Source organism: Rana temporaria, chromosome 10, assembly GCF_905171775.1.
Source record: "Rana temporaria chromosome 10, aRanTem1.1, whole genome shotgun sequence".
In the NCBI taxonomy this organism is placed as follows: domain Eukaryota; kingdom Metazoa; phylum Chordata; class Amphibia; order Anura; family Ranidae; genus Rana; species Rana temporaria.
Window position 1 is genome coordinate 117,258,144 of NC_053498.1, and position 12,708 is coordinate 117,270,851.

Here is a 12,708-nt window from a genome sequence, read left to right on the forward strand (position 1 = left end):
TGACTAAAGAAGAGAATATATCATAAGTGATCCTTGTTAATTTTAATTGCCGAGGCAGCAGCTGCATTATCATAGATTTTTTCTTCTATTCTTATTAAAGGATCAGTCCAAAAAAAAACATTTTAAATCTCCGAGAACTAGATCTTTGCTCCCAATTTTTTCAGAACTAGCCATCTGTTGCAGATATTACGGTTTTGTTTTTCTCTCCCTGGGGATTGGGAGTTCTCGTACTATGTGGTGATACTTCAAAATAGGGCACCTGAGACATAAAACTCATTGGGTGAGTGAACCTACATCTACCCAATTGGTTTTGGAGTGGGCCGATTCTTTAAGCATTACAAACAATTTTTAAATACCTTCATCTTTTAGTTTAGCAGTGTCAATTTCTGGACCACATTTTTAACCCTCAACAAACATCCCCATATATTTCCAATCCAGACTGTCCTTACACAGAGGATCTCTATAATAAAAAACGTACCTGTATGAACTCTGTAATGTGTTTCCAGTTGGTGCTTGAGACTGAACTTTTTCCCGCAGCCATTACACTCATAGGGCTTCTCCCCTGTATGGATACGCTTGTGGCCCTTCAGCGTACTCTCATCCCGGAAACAGCTACCACAGAACTCACACTCATATGGATGGTCACCTGAAATTAGAACGTTCATTCATTACATTTCTGTGGTTCTAGATAAAGTGAAACATCATCTTTATTGCAAAGAAAACAAAAATGCATATATCAAAGAAGGGCATTTACATCCAAAAATTAAAGTGTAATATTTTGCACCTTACCAGTTCCTAGATTTGATGACTGCATTAGTTAAATATTTTGTGTTTCTAGATTGATGCCTTAAAAGTCCTTTCCCATTTCCTTTTTTTCTTTGTAATTTATCAGAATGTGGCATCTTTTGACACTTGGATATTTTAGGCATTACTGGTAGATTTATTTGTTTATTTTTTGTAAGATTTTAGTTTCTTAATTTTCACTGGTTGATCCTGCCAGTACGTTTTATTTACCCCAACTTCTTTTAACAGACCAAGCCGTTAAGGAAAAGTGGTAGTTGGATGGCTGAGACAACCAATTTAACACCGACAGAAGAGTTGACATTGGCCCGCTTTTATTTAAACATTTATCCCTAAAGATAAATAAAAAAAATAGGTTTCTCCCAACTGCTTAAGAAGTGTTAGGTTTAATTTGTTGTTCACTCACACAAAATCCATTCAAACCTAATAATGCATTTAACACTACTCTTTTCAAAGGCTGACATTGTTGCTGTCCAAGGATGGTTAAGTTGCCCTTCCGTAGCGTGGATGATTTAAAAAAAAGAAAACTGACACAGTCTCCACATGTAATGATTGGTAAGCTAGCTAGAATACATTAAAAGTATATCTAAAATCAAAACTTTTTTTTAGTTTTGGATAAGGAGTGGAAAGGGATTAGAAGACCTGTCAGGTTTTAGCACTTCCATCAAAGAGATCCAACTTCTCCATTTGTCCTGTTTACCATTATCATTGAAACAAAAAACAAAAAAATGTTTTTGTTTGTCCCCAGAGAAGTACGAGGGAAAATCTTCCAATAGGGATACTAGTTCTGGTGACCTGGGGGCTCCTCAAAGAAGACCCTTAATTTGCCGGTATTTCTTCTCGCTCTGTTTGGCTATGCATTAAGGCAAAGAGTTTGTGAATCCCTACACATTTTCTAGAACTTGGAGAGGCTTTGGATGCCTCCTGCATAAAGTGAAGGCCACTGAAGTCTACTAAACGTGGAAGCTCATCACTAGTGCAACATGACACTCACATTGATATGTTTGGATTTGTCTCATCTGTCAAAGCTTTAGAAAAGGAATATCTCTGGCCACTAAAATTTACTCAGATATGATGGCTAAATTTGTTTTCATATTTCATGCTCCCTCTCTCTCACCCCCCCCCCCCCTCTCTATTTTCACTTGACAATCCGACAAAAAAAACACAATTCTTGTTGCATGGCTATGCTTGCTCCTCTACTGTATCTATGGGAGGAACCATGGTTGTCACACTAGGCTGGACATGTCTGCCTTTGCCCATTCCTATGGAAGATTATAGGGTTAGCAGTTTACAGAAGCAAGACAGATTGTTCCCTGCTTCCAGATCAGTTCACTAGAAATGACAGGACACATTTTTGGCAAGATTAGGCATTTTCTGTACTTGCTGAAAATGGTCTTAGCCTGAAACATGAAAACTAATGTAGCTTTCAATCTTACGCTGCAATTACAGTTAATTCTTGGGTTTAGATACATTTTAATCATCAGCTATAGATATTCTTTAGTGTATTTTACATTGCAGTTTTATATAATTAAGGAGTTGGGTGATTCTAAAGGCTTTTTACCTTAATGCTTTCTCTGCATTCAGGTAGAAAAAAATAAAATAAAAAAAACTATTTTCAAATGTTGCTCCCCAGCCCCCCTAAATACTTACCTGAGCCCGATCTCGATCCAGTGCTGTGCCCAAGAGCAGTGGCTTGCTCTCCTCACAGCACAGGAGGAGACATTGGTTTCTGCTGCTGTCAATCAAATCATGTGATGAGGAAGCAGGGGGCAGGAATGAGCCACGTTGTCCGATTATGGATGAAGGCAGTGTGGCCAGGGATTGAGCCTGCACAAGTGCCCCCTTAGAAAGTGGCTTACTATGAAGGCACTCGCTGAAGAGAGGAGCAGCAGCCAGGAGCATTGGCAGGGAACCCCAGAAGAGGTGGTTCAGGGCTGCTCTGTGCAAAACCATTGCAGAGAGCAGGTAAGCATGACTTTTTTAATAAAAAAAAAAAAAAACAACTTTAAGTTAGATTCATGCAAAGTGGGTTACAAGTGAAAAAACCCTTACAGATCAACCTAGATGTTTAGAGAGCATAAAGCTGATCATTAATATCAGTCTATATGTACAGTAGTAGTCCTGTGCAATACACAAACATACACAGAACTTAAGTGGCACACATCCTTTCCAGCAGTCAGCCAAGTCTGGTGACAGAAAATATAATAAAGAGGGTGACAGGCCCGTGGCTCCTTATTTATGTCAGAAGGCAGAGCAAGGACAATAAAACCAGATTGATCACCGCAGCCCCAGCTCATGAATATTTAAAATATTACTGATTCCACTTGTCACTGTAATTGCAATTTTCTGCGGGCTGCGGATCGGAGGCCCTTGCGTTTACGGCGGGGGAACAGGGGCGCCTGTATTTTTTCCTCGGCCAGCCTGCCAAGCGTGTAATGTTCTCGTTGCTTCATACATTTTCTCCGACTCCCAGAGACTTTAAGTCATCCACAATGACCTACGTTTTTTCATTATCCTGGTGTCAGGCCGCGGCTGTGCCTCTGCATAAATTGTCCTCCTGGTTACATGTGCTCTATCTACTTGTATTCTTTTATTACACTCCTTATTTCCAACTGCAAAACTATAAACACTTGATTAAAAAAAAAAAGGCAGGGGAAAAAAAGGGGGGGGAAAGGACCTCGCCAGCCATGAATATGCCAGAAAGGGTTACGCACTGCTGCGAAATATTAAATTGAGCTCCTTATCTATTTAATAAGTTTAATTCTTAATAGACTTCCAATACATAATTGAGCGTAAGCAATGCATAATCGGCCTCTTGTGAGGAAGCAAGTGTTAGGCACGCGTTTAGTCTGTGTATGAGCTGTATAAAGCAGACAGAGGGAAACAGCAATGGACTGATGCAAGATACATAAGCAAATGGGCTCATTGATACAGTCAAGGCTGTTTTTTTAACATTATGAAACCTGTGACAATAGAAAGTCTGAAAGCTGGCACTAACATACACATAAAAAAAAATAACATAAACATAACAAATAGCTGCATATCACAGTTGTGTTCATGGCATGAAGAGAATGTGCTTGTGTTAGTACATTCCATTTGCATTACACATAAAAAGCATAATAATAATAGAATGCACTACCAAGAGGCCAAATCCCAAACTAAAATTTGGTCGCTGTTTTTAACTAAAACTGTGTATAAAGCTAACCAAACGTCAAAGCATTCAAAAAACATTAGATCTGAATATACGGTATTTTAAGACAAAGGACTGTCTAGTTGGAAGTTATATTGCTCAACACAAAGGACTTGCTGTCCTAGGAAGTTAAAATATACAGACATCTACCACTGTTAAAGCAGAACTAAGCCCATTGATATAATGGTTTTCCAAAACAGATTACATTCAAAGCATGCCTTGAAAACTGTCACATTTGCTTATGTTCTCAATCCAACTATTAAGCCATCAAATAGCTGGTGTCATAACCGATCACATGTGCAGAACCATGGCAACTGCCATCAGACGGAGGCCAAAATGGTAGTTTAAGTGGCTGTTTAGTTCTGTAAAGCCCCCTAATCATAGAAAACAAGCTAGAAGACTTTAAAAGGTACCAAGTCACAAACTAGTTCCATTAGGAAATACATTTTATATATAGCTGGAGGGCCGAGGTTGCCTAACCCTGATATGGGATAGTTGGATGCGGGTAACTGGGAACAGTACACAGTTTTACATTTTGTACTACTGTGTTTATTGAGTTAATGTTGTTCATATCCAGATATACACCCACTATGGAAATATGGCTTAAGAATTAACTTAGTCTGGTTGAAGAAAGACCAAGTCCAACCAATAAAAAAAAAAAAAAAACATTTTTCCCCCATCCTATATACATAATTCTATACTCGCAGTTGATCCAGCGGAAGGCAAAAAAAAACAAAAAAAAAACAGCAAAGCATGACCCAATTTGCTCCAGCAGGGGAAACAAAACCTTCCCGATTCTCCAAGAGGCATTCGGATTTTCCCTGGATCAACTTTACCTATAATTGTTAGTATCCAGTTATATTATGTACATTGAACAAAGGACTTTTTTTAAAAGCAATCTACTGAGCTGTCCAGAACCACCTCTTGAGGGAGTCCATTCCACATGTTCACAGCTCTTCCTGTGAAGAAACCTTTCTGTATTTGGAGATACAATCTCTTTTCCTCTAGACATAAAGAGTGCCCCCCTTGTTATCTGTGATGACATTAAAGTAAATAAGTTAACACCAAAAGTTCACTATATGGACCCCTTTTAATCACACCTCCCCCGTAATCTCCTCTTCTCTTGGATTTTGAAATGGAAAACTAAAAATGTTAGATAGATTATATACAGTGCCTTGCGAAAGTATTCGGCCCCCTTGAACTTTGCGACCTTTTGCCACATTTCAGGCTTCAAACAAAGATATAAAACAAATTTTTTTTGAAGAAACAAGTGGGACACAATTATGAAGTGGAACAAAATTTCTTGAATATTTCAAACTTTTTTAACAAATAAAAATACTGAAAAATTGGGCGTGCAAAATTATTCAGCCCCCTTAAGTTAATACTTTGTAGCGCCACCTTTTGCTGCGATTACAGCTGTAAGTCGCTTGGGGTATGTCTCCATCAGTTTTGCACATCGAGAGACTGACATTTTTGCCCATTCCTCCTTGCAAAACAGCTCGAGCTCAGTGAGGTTGGATGGAGAGCGTTTGTGAACAGCAGTTTTCAGTTCTTTCCACAGATTCTCGATTGGATTCAGGTCTGGACTTTGACTTGGCCATTCTAACACCTAGATAAGTTTATTTGTGAACCATTCCATTGTAGATTTTGCTTTATGTTTTGGATCATTGTCTTGTTGGAAGACAAATCTCCATCCCAGTCTCAGGTCTTTTGCAGACTCCATCAGGTTTTCTTCCAGAATGGTCCTGTATTTGGCTCCATCCATCTTCCCATCAATTTTAACCATCTTCACTGTCCCTGTTGAAGAAAAGCAGGCCCAAACCATGATGCTGCCACCACCATGTTTTACAGTGGGGATGGTGTGTTCAGGGTGATGAACTGTGTTGCTTTTACGCCAAACAAAGTTTTGCATTGTTGCCAAAAAGTTTGATTTTGGTTTCATCTGACCAGAGCACCTTCTTCCACATGTTTGGTGTGTCTCCCAGGTGGCTTGTGGCAAACTTTAAACACTTTTTATGGATATCTTTAGGAAATGGCTTTCTTCTTGCCACTCTTCCATAAAAGGCCAGATGTGTGCAGTATACAACTGATTGTTGTCCTATGGACAGAGTCTCCCACCTCAGCTGTAGATCTCCGCAGTTCATCCAGAGTGATCATGGGCCTCTTGGCTGCATCTCTGACCAGTCTTCTCCTTGTATGAGCTGAAAGTTTAGAGTGACGGCCAGGTCTTCGTAGATTTGCAGTGGTCTGATACTCCTTCCATTTCAATATTATCGCTTGCACAGTGCTCCTTGGGATGTTTAAAGCTTGGGAAATCTTTTTGTATCCAAATCCAGCTTTAAACTTCTCCACAACAGTATCTCGGACCTGCCTGGTGTGTTCCTTGTTCTTCATGATGCTCTCTGCGCTTTAAACTGACCTCTGAGACTATCACAGTGCAGGTGCATTTATACAACAACTTCATTACACACAGGTGGATTCCATTTATCATCATTAGTCATTTAGGTCAACATTGGATCATTCAGAGATCCTCACTGAACTTCTGGAGAGAGTTTGCTGCACTGAAAGGGGCTGAATAATTTTGCACGCCCAATTTTTCAGTTTTTTATTTATTTGTTAAGAAAGTTTGAAATATCCAATAAATTTCGTTCCACTTCACGATTGTGTCCCACTTGCTGTTGATTCTTTAAAAATAATTAGTTTTATATCTTCTTTATGTTTGAAGCCTGAAATGTGGCAAAAGGTCGCAAAGTTCAAGGGGGCCGAATACTTTCGCAAGGCACTGTGTAAATTATATATATATATAATCTCATTTGTGACTTGGTACAATTTAAAGTCCAGTCACTTTTTCGTATAGTTGGGGAGCTTTAATTTAATATGCAGAATGTGGTACATTTAACTGGGCCTATATTGTCTTCTGTGATGCCTTGGGAACCCAGCAAAAGATTTTTTTCTCTAGTCTTATATATACACACACACACACACACACACACACACACACACTTTAAAAAAAATGCTGTAAATGGGAACAGTTTGCTGCACTGAAAGTAAAGAGTGATCCTCCTGATCCTTGAATCATTATATATACTGTATTTATTGGCGCATAACACTCACTTTTTAACCCTGAAAATAGAGGGTAAACTGTGCCTGCGTGTTATAAAAGTTAGGGTGCGTGTAATACGCCGATAAATACGGTAGTTAACGACCCACAAAGAGTGCATCAACCACTAAAACTCAGACTTATAAACTGGGACAGTGAAGAAAGGATAGCAATGACCACTTTGAAGCTTTCTGTCCTGACAAGTGAGGAAAAAGTTCAATTTATTACCTTAATCAAACATACTGGCAGTAGTTTACTTTTTTTGCACATCAACTTAGACAGAAATGTGGACATGCCATTGCAGACTTTTGAAAATGGCAGTTGCCTAGCTGCCTCTAGGTTTAATACTTTAGGAGTCACTGACCTGGAATCATGAGTTCTCAGTGATGCCAAAATTCCCCATCTGCATACTTGTTTTGGGTCTTAAGAACACTGAAGTCACTGGATCAATTTGACAACTAGCAAACAATTGCTTGCAGCAGGGCAGCAACACCGTTGACCATTTTTCTCTGTCATTCTAGTATTTAAAAATTTATTTGGCAAAAAAAAAAAAAGGTGCATTACCTGTGACCCCATCATCACTTTTTTTCACAGTTAATATGATAGTGCATGAAGAGTTCCACTAAATCAATGCCAGGAGGCTGACAGTGGCTTTGCTATCAAACACAGCTGCTGATGTTAAGCACACAGACTGGGCACGCATGCTGAAGACACCTATTGCATTATTAATGAAAGCACGCGCCACTCTGCAGCACAAGACTAGGAGGGGGGAGGATCAATCGTCTACCTATTACACCTTCTACCCTCCTTATCAGATAAACAGGTCAGGCTCTGGCCAGTGGTGACTTATGCAAAAGTTGCTTAAGTGTTTTCCTTTTTTCTGTCACTGACATGTCTAGTTCTATATGTCCTCATTTGTTCTGACAGGGGTTTCTGTTCCTTTTGCTGTTAGCATGACATGTCTATGTGTAAAGTAATACCTTCTAATCATTAAAGAGTGGCAATCATGCATATGTAGACAGGACTACTGGTTTCCACAGAGTTGGTAATAGTCAGAATCAGTTTTTTGGCAGTTTGTGTCCTAACTGGAGAAATGTCCCCTCACTTAATGTCCTGCTGACACAAGGACAAGAAATAAGGGGGCCAGAAGATGCCCTTCGTACACCCTGTAAATCAGGAGAGAGGGCAAGGATAAGTCTTTCCAATAGGGATAGGATACACAGGGCAGTAAAAATTTAAGAACACCACCAACCCTTCCCTGTCCTATCCAAAACAAAAGTTCTGGCTTGAGTTGGGCTTTAAGTGGCAGTATTACATAAAAGGGAATGTGTAGGCTGCCATTTGTTGGCCTATTCTGAAATACCAGTTGTTTGGCTTGTTTGCTGAACCAACCCCTTTCATACTTATGTCACTGACCCAAAAAAGAGGACCTTTAACTTTCCGCAGACCACACATGCTGCATGCTTGCCAGGGACTCAAAACACTGAAGGCAAGAACAGTCCATTTACCAAGCTAGATGCTCTTCCCGGTATAGGTGTATGGGATCATACAATATGATTTTTCTTTTCCTAGATGGACTTAGAGGTGTCTTTTTTAACCTGACTATGCAACTAAATAAGGGGTAATTAAAAAGGAAACGGCATCACATGCCATTTACAAATTTTAATTTGCTTTTTACAAACAATAAATGGCATTCTTATAGGGACATTTACTGGGCATACATGGTCACAATATGTATAGTGCTATATTGGCTCACTCCATTAAAGTAAAATTTTGGGCAAATCAAGCATTTTTATATAAAGTCATGGACAGGGCTGGGACCAGGAGTGACAGGGAGCTCTGACCAATCTCCAATTGGTATTGGCAGGAAAGGGCAAGCCTCCCATATAAGCTCAGATCCAGCCCACTGGAGGGAGTTGTCGGATGGGAGAAGTAATGGAGTGCTAGATTGCACTTCCACCAATATCAGGCACCATTCCTTCCACAGACACCGATACTGGTACACTATTCCTCTGACACCAATGACAGAGCACTGTTACTTTCACTGGCACCAACCATGGCGCACAACTCCTCCCACTGACACCAATAGTGGACCACTATTCCTCCCACTGACACCAATAGTGGCCACTATTTCTCCCACTGACACCAATAGTGGACCACTATTTCTCCCACTGACACCAATAGTGGACCACTATTTCTCCCACTGACACCAACGATGGGCCACCATGCCTTCCACTGACACCAACGATGGGCCACCATGCCTTCCACCGACACCAACGATGGGCCACCATGCCTTCCACCGACACCAACGATGGGCCACCATGCCTTCCACCGACACCAACGATGGGCCACCATGCCTTCCACCTACACCAACGATGGGCCACTATGCCTTCCACCGACACCAACAATGGGCCACTATGCCTTCCACCGACACCAATGATGGGACACTATTCCTCCTCCTACTTTCACTGACCACAGTCCACCCCCGAAATGTGTGAAGGACATTAATCTGGCACTTTGCTAATAAAGTTTGGAGACCTCTGATGTGGAGAGTGAAGTTACACTTTAATTTACTACAGAAAAATTATCCTATCGCTCAGTTCTGTTCTACAATTTTAGCAGATCCATCTGACTTCCATCTGTAGGAAACGACCCTTGCAATCTGATCAGTCGCTATGGACAACACACACTGCACTAGTGTTTAAAATCTGCTCTGTCCAAAAAAAGGCTACTAAACATCATTGCTTTTATGGGATTACTATTCACAAGAATACTTATTATCCACTATGTCCTACTTCACCAAGTATAACTATTCCTTGCTGTCATCTAAAGATTTTGTTAAAAAGAATCCGAAGACTTTGTAGATCAAAGGACAAGTGGATTTTGGATGGAATTGCAAGTCCTAGAAACCTGAAATACAAGTTGATCCAGTTCTAATAGGAATTTTACAACCATCTCAAAGTCTATATCCAACATCCTTATACTTTGACAATACTCGACATATCTGACAGGTATTTGTCACAGAGCTGACTCAAAGTATAATTTTTATCTGCCATTACACAATAATAAAAAAATAAAAAAATAAAAATAAAAGCTGTCTGCAGTATTATTCAATATTCAAAAATAGAAATTCCCTCATGTCGACATACAATGAAAGCCTTTAACAAAGAATAAAATCTAGGGGGAAAAAATGAGAACTTATATACAAACATGCAAAATTTTTGATACGTGATATTGTGCTGTGCTCTAGTACATCGTTACTTGACCTTTTCTTTTTTTTTTTTTATTAAAGGCGGCCCTAAAACCAGCCATACACAGATCAAAAATCTGACCAGCTCAGCAGGAACTGGTGGAATTTCGATCTAAGTATGGGCAGGGAGGTTGTAATGAAAGCCGATCTACTTACTAACTTCTGCATGTCTGCCCTGTTGAATTTTGGTGGCTCAATCAGTGCTGCAGGCTATACCCTGCGATGCCGATAAACATATTTTGGCGGGGAAGTCTCCCCGCTGTTGGAACACAATAGCCAAGCAGGGAGGATTCCTCCATCCACATCAAGCCACTGGTTAAACAAAAACACACAACTAATTTATGGGCTACCTGAAAGTTCTATAAAAGTGTAAAGGTGCAATATGTTCTAGTGTGATTAAATTTGGGAAAGACCATAGTACATACAATTATTTTTTCTAAATATCACCTCAGAACCGGATATGTAGCTTAACTACATAGCTGTAGATATCTAAATGCCAAGAGACTAATTTAAGGAAACACTAATAGATATATATATATATATATATAGAGATATATAGAGATATATATATATATATATCTATATCAGGGGTCGACAAATCCCGGTCGCCAGGGCGACTAGAAATAGCATCCTGGCGACTTGGCTTGGAAGGTGGGCTTGTGAAGTCCCCAGCTCTTCCTTGTTTGAGCTGGCGACATCTGGTGGTGGCCGTTGGTATTACAAGTTAAGCATTACAAGTTAAACAGCAATTCTAATGTAATTTTTCACTATTTTCACTGCCATCTTCTTCCCTCTAATTAGAACCCCCAAACATTATATACATTTTTTATCCTAACACCCTAGAGAATAAAATGGCAATCGTTGCAATACTTTGTCACGCCGTATTTGCCCAGCGGTCTTACAAGCGCACTTTTTTTTGGAAAAAATTACACTTTTTTTAATAAAAAAAAACAGTAAAGTTATCCCCATTTTTTTAAATATTATGAAAGATAATGTTACGCCGAGTAAATTCATACCCAACATGTCACGCTTCAAAATTGCGTCCGCTCGTGGAATGCCGACAAACTTTTACCCTTTAAAATCTTCATAGGCGACGTTTAAAAAAAATCTACAGGTTGCATGTTTTGAGTCACAGAGGAGGTCTAGGGCTAGGGGTGCGTTTTCTGGCTCCTAACCTTTTTATCTGGCTCCTAGATTCCAAGCAAGTTTGTTAAAATATATATATATTTCTATATTTCTAAGAGCATACACACAAGAGAAATCCTCCACTATCAAAGAAAACTGTACCGTGCTGTCCGTGGTACTGTTAGCCCATAGAAAACATCTCTTTGGGATCAGATATATAGTTTAACTACATAACTGTAGCTGTCTAAATGCCAATATCTAATTTAAAGAAACCAAATTTTTTTTTTTTTTTTGGGATGTTTTAGGAACACCCACACATGGGAGAAATCCCAGAGCTGATCCACTATCAAAGGAAGGCATAAAGTGCTGTCCATGGTACTGTAGAAGTAGAACGTTTTTTTTTTTACCTGTGTGTGAGCGGAGATGGCGTTTGAGTGCAGTATGGCTGGGAAAAGTCCTGTTGCACTCACTACAGATGTAGCTTCTCACTCCAGCATGGACCTCCATGTGCTGTTGGAGTGCGATCTGAGTCTGAAAACGTTTCCCGCATAGGAGACAGAACACAGCCATATCGGAGCCTGTAAAAAAACATAATATGAATTTACTAAGAGTTCACATGGATGCAAAAAAAAAAAAAAAGTCTTGTACAAATCTACTGTAACTACACATTTAATGCTTTTAGTCACAGTGTATGGCAAAATAAATAAATAGGCAAATTTCTTTAAATAAATAGATCTCCAGAGGTAGTATGCAACCGAGCAGGAGAGTGTGCCTGAGCCAAGCAAGAAGCAATCTGTATGTGAGCAGACGAGGTTTAGTCTGGGTACCCCTACCACATTTATACCAGCACTTCGTTACACGATTCAGATAGATGAGATAAGCAACAGTTTCAGGTAAAACAGCCAATACCAGAAACATTGGAGGAAACTGGAGTGCCAGGGCTACCAGTTTCTCAGTAGAACTTCTACCTTCTCAAAGGCTGAAGAATTTTCATGGTTTAAAGTGCCACAGGCTAATAATTTATAAATTGGGTAATACAATATAATACGAAAAATAAAATGGCGTGCCAAAGTGACATTTCCTGGTAAGTTGAGGAGCAGCTCATGGGTGCCTACTGAGATTACGACAGTGGATATGGCGCATAGAAATGCTCTTGAGGAGCACCAGGATATTGTACCAGCTATGGGTGACACTACCTTCAGCTTTCATGGAGTCACTTAAAAAAAAAAAAAAAAAAATACA

General features: G+C 39.7%; 1 protein-coding gene across 5 annotated transcripts in view; it reads right to left on the reverse strand.

Moving 5' to 3' along the window:
- Nucleotides 1-12,708, reverse strand: part of ZBTB16 (zinc finger and BTB domain containing 16) — a 171,300-nt gene that overhangs the window by 8,346 nt on the left and 150,246 nt on the right. For all 5 annotated transcript variants that reach the window (XM_040326036.1, XM_040326039.1, XM_040326040.1 and 2 more), the window contains exons 5-6: nt 11,874-12,044; nt 479-646 (exon numbers count right to left, since the gene is read on the reverse strand). In XM_040326036.1, coding sequence (XP_040181970.1) covers nt 479-646; nt 11,874-12,044 — 339 coding nt within the window. The remainder of the gene's footprint in view (nt 1-478; nt 647-11,873; nt 12,045-12,708) is intronic.